Genomic DNA, 6,432 nt, shown 5'->3' with positions numbered 1-6,432 from the left:
ATGGAGACATGTCAGGACCACGGAGCCTGCTGACACCTTCCCTGACAAAAACTAGAGTTAGCTGTTGCTCTCTCGTTTCATTGTGCACAGTATGTTATTGCCTTATATATCCTGGCAGAACTCAGGATACATAATGATTGTAGTACTGAAACCGGTGCCAACTCTTTGAATTTCTCCCAACAGAAGGCGTGGCAATAGGCACTACGCCTTCATAACAGCCTGAAATATTTTTCCCAGGGACAAACAATGTCAAAGAAATCTTTAAAAGTTAGTCTACAGTCTGTGGAAACAGACTTCAGAGCCAAAACGTGAAAGAGAATGTATTGTGCTGTGATCCTTTGATGTGTGACATGAGTTAGTAGCCTGTAGCTCTATAGAAATTTCTCAGTTATGTACACAGATATATTCATGGCCATCCTTAATGAGCTTTTAAATGACACAGGCTGTTCTTTTAATAAATCACTCTCATGGTGTTGTGCTTCGGACAGTCTGTTTATTCTTTTATTATGATGGCCAATTCTAATTATATTACAATAAAGTCAATAGTGAAACTGGTGGTGCAGGTGAGGTTGGGCTGAGCAGGAGCTAGTGCAGGATGTTTTGTTGTTGCCGTACTAAAAGTTGATATTTATTCTAAAAGCGTGCATAGACTCTGAATATGAGAAAAGCCACAGGGTCTTGCCCAAGGACACTTTGACATGTAGACTACAGGCACCAAGATTCAATCCGCCGACCCGGCCACCATTAGCTTTGCTGTTTTAGCACGGTTATAATGATCTTTTATATTTCTCAGTGTTTTTGTTATGATAAAACCAGAAAGTACAGAAAATGTGTACACAATATTAAAAAACAACATTTTCAGAACAAGCTGGCTTCTACAGTGCAAAGTCAGTATTTAGTGTGACCTCTTTTTGCACTTATCACAGCTTGAATTCTTCTGGGGAGACTGTCTTGAAGTTTTGAAACCACGACAGACTCTCCAGCACGTTTCACTGAAGGCTGCAGCCACTCATTCTTCCACCTCTTTCCAGCTCTTATTCTCACATACTGTCGACAATTGGACCGGGAAATTTCAAACTTCAATTCATCACTCCATAATATCCACTGATTTCACTCCAGTCTTTGTGAGCTTTTGCATATCTCAGCCTTTTCTCCCAGTCCTTCTTCTGACAAAGTGTTTTCTTGGCTGCTGTCCTTCCACAAACGCCGGTCCTGATCGAGCTTCTTCAGACTGTGGAAAGATCGACTTGGTATCCAGGTGAAGCTGCCAGATGTTGAGCCAGGTCCTTGCTAGATTTCCTCTGGGCTCTCAAAGAAGAAATTCTGAGAAACTTCTCATAAGATTTTGATAGTTTTCTTGCTCTTCCACTCATGTTTTTGTCCTTGACCTCTCCAGATTCTTCATATTTCTTTAGATCACCTTGAATACCACATCTTGAATATCCAGTTTATTTGCTTTTTAATACTGTGCACACATTCCCTATACTTTCTAGTTGTATTTCATAAATAAATATATATAGTCATCATAATATTGCTAAAACAACAAACCTAATGGTGTGTACTGAATCAGCCCAGCACTGCAGGGGTGTCAATTATAAAAGAGGCACAGTGACACCAAAGGTTTTCTTAGCTTGTTTATTGTGCTGGTATGAAGGGAATGTTTGATCCTTAGACTTTCCTGGAAATACAACAGAAGTGCAGTTGTTTCTGGCCACCAACATGCTGAAATGAGCATGCGGCATTGCCTCCATAGTGCATTTACACAAGCTACTGTACCTCCCCATTTTGTATTAAAAATAATACAACTTCTGAACTGTAGTGATAATCACCCATGTTTTCTATGGCAAAAGAACACCTTACACTGACACTTACTTTCAAAGGATACCACACATAATATCACACCCCATGCACCCAGGCGGTTCTTCCATTAGCATGCCTGCATTCCACAATGTCCCTACTTGCAGACTGGTTCCTGCGCCACTCGGCGGTCATGTGTTTGCTGCTGCACAGCCTGGTGCTAATGACCTTCTGCTTCCACCATGCGGCCACAAGTTGCTCCGAGAGATGCTACTGCTCAGAGAATGAGAGCAGTGGCAAGACAGTGCGCTGCAGCAATCTACAGCTCACAGAAATCCCTGAAGACATCCCCAACGACACACAACGCATCTACCTGGACTTCAACCTCTTCACTAAAGTCCCAACAAATGCTTTTGTAGGTTTGCCCCATTTGGTTGAACTGGATCTATCACACAATGAATTAAGCCAGTTAGAACCGGGGGCGTTCCGCGGTCTGGGCTCCTCGCTACAGCTCCTGGACCTTTCTTTTAACAAGCTGGTCAACTTTAACCCTGAGGCCTTTGAGGGCCTGCATGCTCGCGCCAACCTAACAAACAATCCATGGCACTGTGACTGCAACTTGCAGATGGCCATGTCCTATGTGGACCTGGAGCCTGCCTCGCTCAAGGGCATTGTGTGCCAGACTTCAGATCCTAAGGAAATAGGAGTTCAAGGACTTGCTTTTTTGTTGGCAGCAGACACAGACTTATGTGTGATGATGAAGAGAACTACAGATGTGGTCATGCTGGTCGTCATGTTCGGCTGGTTCACCATGGTCATCTCGTACTTGGTGTACTATGTCAGGGTTAATCAGGAGGATGCCCGCAAACATCTGGAGTATCTTAAGTCATTGCCCAGCAAACAGAGCAAGTCAGAGGAGTCTTCCACTGTGAGTACTCTGGTATAGGGCTGATGGAGCTACTCATGGGACCTGAATGTAACAACCTGCGACTACACTGGCATCGTCAGTTACAGACAGTTTTGCCCAGCTGTTGTCACAGAGTAAAGGTGGGCAACAAGACATGTCTGCACAAAAATACGAAGCCCGTGCAACCTAGTCCACATGAATAATTCATCTTTCAGCGGTCCATTATGAGCTTTTCTTGGCTGAGTTGATGGTTTGTTTAGTCTGTGCACTAACTGAATAAAAGCAGTGGCATGTTTATGACTAACTCCAGATACGGGGTCCAAATGGGATCTATCCAGTGGTGCATGCACTTTGATGTGCCTCTTTCACACATAGACTATTCAGGAAACAGTGTTAACAGCCTCAGTAACAGTGGTAAAAGCAACAATATAATAATGACAAACTTAGCATAACTGCTTTCTATTTAAATCCTTACAGTATTTACCAATATATAACAAGGGAAATTAGAGCTTCCATTAAATTGTTGCTTTTGGGTTTCTCTTACTAAACTCACTCAACTGTCTCACAAAAATAAAAAAGTCTCACAAAAAATAAATACAGTATTTAGTGTCTGAATTTCTTCAATCTTTAGCAAATGCATTTACAGCTCATTATGCTGATGTATCAGATCACTGCATGGTGAAGAACTCATCAGTTATTCAGTGATGCTACAGTATTGATCACATTAGAAGCATTTTACCAGGAAAACCTCCCCATTATAGTGGGACCCTAAATGACAGCACAGCAGTACCGTACACTGTACATAAAGATGTACTCCCTTTCTTTTAATTTGCCAGTGTTCTTATATGTTTGTCTATGTCAACCCATATTGTTAAAGTTATAAATGTAGGGACTTAGGATGCTGTGGCCTTGTGAGGAAGGAAGATACCAAAATTGTCCAACTTTGATCATTCCTGTTAGCTACTGTATATGATGGAAGCAAAGTTTAGGTTAAAACATGTAATGCCTACCTGATACCAGAAGAACACTGCAACTGTGGAATTAATCCTCAGAATATGCTAATGTTGACATGCTAATCCTTAGTCCCAATGATCCTATAAGCAAGTCATATAATTGTGAGAAAAGGTTGATTTGAAAAGCAGAGATTTAGAGGTTACTGTAGTTCAGCTGTCATGAAACCAGACTGTTGGAGCAAAACAAGAACATTTTTTCCAATTCTGGTTGGAAAAGCCCTTCAGTAAACACTGACTATGCTACTTCACTGAGCACTTCATGATCATACCTGGTTATCTAGACACAACCTCTGCTTCTCTGCTGTTTTTCATTGTCTCTCAGCACCCAGGGTGGCGCTGAGAGCCACATTGTCTGATGTGGTCACTCCCATGGGGTTTTCCAAATACCATTATGAGACCAGGACTTGCTGGTCCATTTAAAAGAGCTGATAAAATCATCAGTGTAGAGTCAGACCACAAAAATGGAAGTGTATTTGAGTAGAGATGTAATTTAATCAACTCCAGGATGTGCTCTAAGATGTGCTATTTTCCACAGAGCAAGGTAAGAATAACCCAGTAAAGTCTTGAATAATGAAATTTGATGTTTAAGATGTGGGAAATGGTTTGTCAACAAGGGTTTCCCTGTGTCTGACACACAAATGCCTCGAGAGCAGAGCAAGATCAATAAAAGATTTATGATGGGCATAAAATACACTTGAGCAGAAAGTCTACACCCATCATCTTGTGTGACTCACTTCTTGAGGAGAAGTTAAGGGAGAGTGCCACAGAGGATCGGCTTCCCCCCTCTCAGCTGCCTGGCTCACCTTTGCTTGGAAAAAAGGACTTTCCAAATGCTTTTGGGCTGCTCAGTGAAGTTTGTGAGGATTCACCGAGGCAGCCAAAATCAGGTCTACCTCATCCTCATACCTTTTTTGTGGTACTGTCCCATTCTGATTTCCATGTGTCATAGTTTATATTACCAGACTGAATTTGTTTTACAGAAAATATTGGTATTGATCTGATCTTGACATCTTAAGGAAGCCCAGGTACAGCCTCCAGTGATGAGCAGGAGGTTCAACAGCACTGAAAAATAGATGGTAAGCCTTCCTCACTGACATTTCCTACCATACACACACACAATCAGCTCTCTCCTTCCTTCTTTCCTCTGATACCAGGCTCTCACGGTGGCTTTGAAACCAGCCATTGTTAAGGGAATCTCACCAGGGAATCTCGCCACTGGAGGAGATAAATGTAAAACTAGTAACAGACATGTTTGCTGTTGTGCTTCCTTCAGCTAATGTGTTTCAGTGTGTACAATCCTTTGTTCACCTGTATGTACAACAGGTGTGTGTGCATGCTAGGAGTAAGGGTACTGGTAATGTAACACCTCTGTTCCTCAGCACACATGAATGTCGCTGAGGTTAATTTAAATTTCAGGGCAGCTCAGCTTGCCCCGCCTGCTACCTTAGACACAATACACTGGTGTGAGCATTACAACTGCTGGGTAATGGGACACAAAGTGGGGGATAAGGTGACACATCCAATCCCACAGAGCGCAGCCATGTATAGAGTTGGGTTGCAGCTGGAAATGTCTGCAGTCGCTGAGATCACATGGAGTCTTCCAGTGAGGGACTGTGCGGGCACCTGTTGATTTCCTCTTTTAGCCAAAAGGTACATCACATCTAAGATGCTGCATCTAAAGACAACAACAAGGATGCCCTTTGGGTGAGTGTCATTATTCTGAAATGTCTCCTTTTTGTTGTTGTTATTCTCTAGGGGGTGATTCAAATAGGAAAGACAGATCACAACAGCTGTCTCAGGACAGATCACTGTCAAGGTCCCAGTTTAAGTTTTGTGTTTTAGCTCCCCCTGTCACAGAAAGCATTTTCCTAATTTATTGGGTTTAATTCTAATTTCCCTTAAGTAATGAATATCAGTCAGAGTTGGATACACACACACACTACACACTTTCACATACACAACTTAATACCCTCAATTAATAATCCCTTTGCCTCTTTCGTTAATGTCTGTTTGCTCATGAACTATGTTATGTGCTTTGTCCTATAAATGTGTTATTTTGTGTTGCAAAAAAAAAAATAAAGTAAAAAAGATCGAGAATAATAAAAAAAAAGAAAGCATGTAAGTGTGGGGTAAATAAATGCCTTCATGTTTTCACATTACGATTAACATCAGCAGCAAAGCACACTACACACAGGAAACATACAGAACCAAAAACACAGAGGGCAGCAGCAAACAGTAGTTTCAAACATCTGTTCACAGCAGGGCTGCATTAAGCCAGTAATGGGCCCTGGGGGAAAAATTAGGCTCCCATACACTTGTTCCTCAAAACCATTTCACCAGAAATTCCATTAACCAACTGGAATATGATCTGCACCGGGTTTGCTCTAATTCGGTTTGTGAACTCATTTGTTTAAGAACATGTATTACGTATATAAGCATATGAAACTAAAATACTAAACTAGAATTTTCAAGATAGGAACTCAAGAGTAGGTATTACTAGGTAACAATCCAGGAACAATGAGAGCAAAGAAGGAGCAACACTGAAAAAAGGATTATGAATCCCTCTATTACTATACACCCCTCCTTGAACCGCCACCTTATTGTGGTGGAGGGGTTTGAGTACCCAAGTGATCCTAGGAGCTATGTTGTCGGGGGCTATATGTCCCTGGTAGGGTCTCCCAAGGCAAACAGGTCCTGGGTGACGGGTCAGACTAA

The 6,432-nt window shown here is 41.9% G+C and overlaps 2 protein-coding genes across 2 annotated transcripts in view; both read left to right on the top strand.

Annotated features, from left to right (window-relative positions):
- LOC109963549 (uncharacterized) overlaps positions 1 to 6,432 on the top strand; it is a 23,618-nt gene that overhangs the window by 3,845 nt on the left and 13,341 nt on the right. The window lies entirely within an intron of this gene.
- Positions 1,906 to 6,354, top strand: lrrc3ca (leucine rich repeat containing 3Ca). Its single transcript, XM_020606152.1, has one exon. It carries the CDS (start codon positions 1,949 to 1,951, stop codon positions 2,741 to 2,743), a length of 795 nt encoding a protein of 264 aa, XP_020461808.1. The 5' UTR covers positions 1,906 to 1,948; the 3' UTR covers positions 2,744 to 6,354.

The sequence above is a fragment of the Monopterus albus genome, unplaced genomic scaffold, assembly GCF_001952655.1.
Source record: "Monopterus albus unplaced genomic scaffold, M_albus_1.0 scaffold76.1, whole genome shotgun sequence".
Lineage (NCBI taxonomy): Eukaryota > Metazoa > Chordata > Actinopteri > Synbranchiformes > Synbranchidae > Monopterus > Monopterus albus.
Note: the sequence above shows the minus strand (reverse complement) of the source record. Positions and strands in the feature narration are given on the sequence as shown.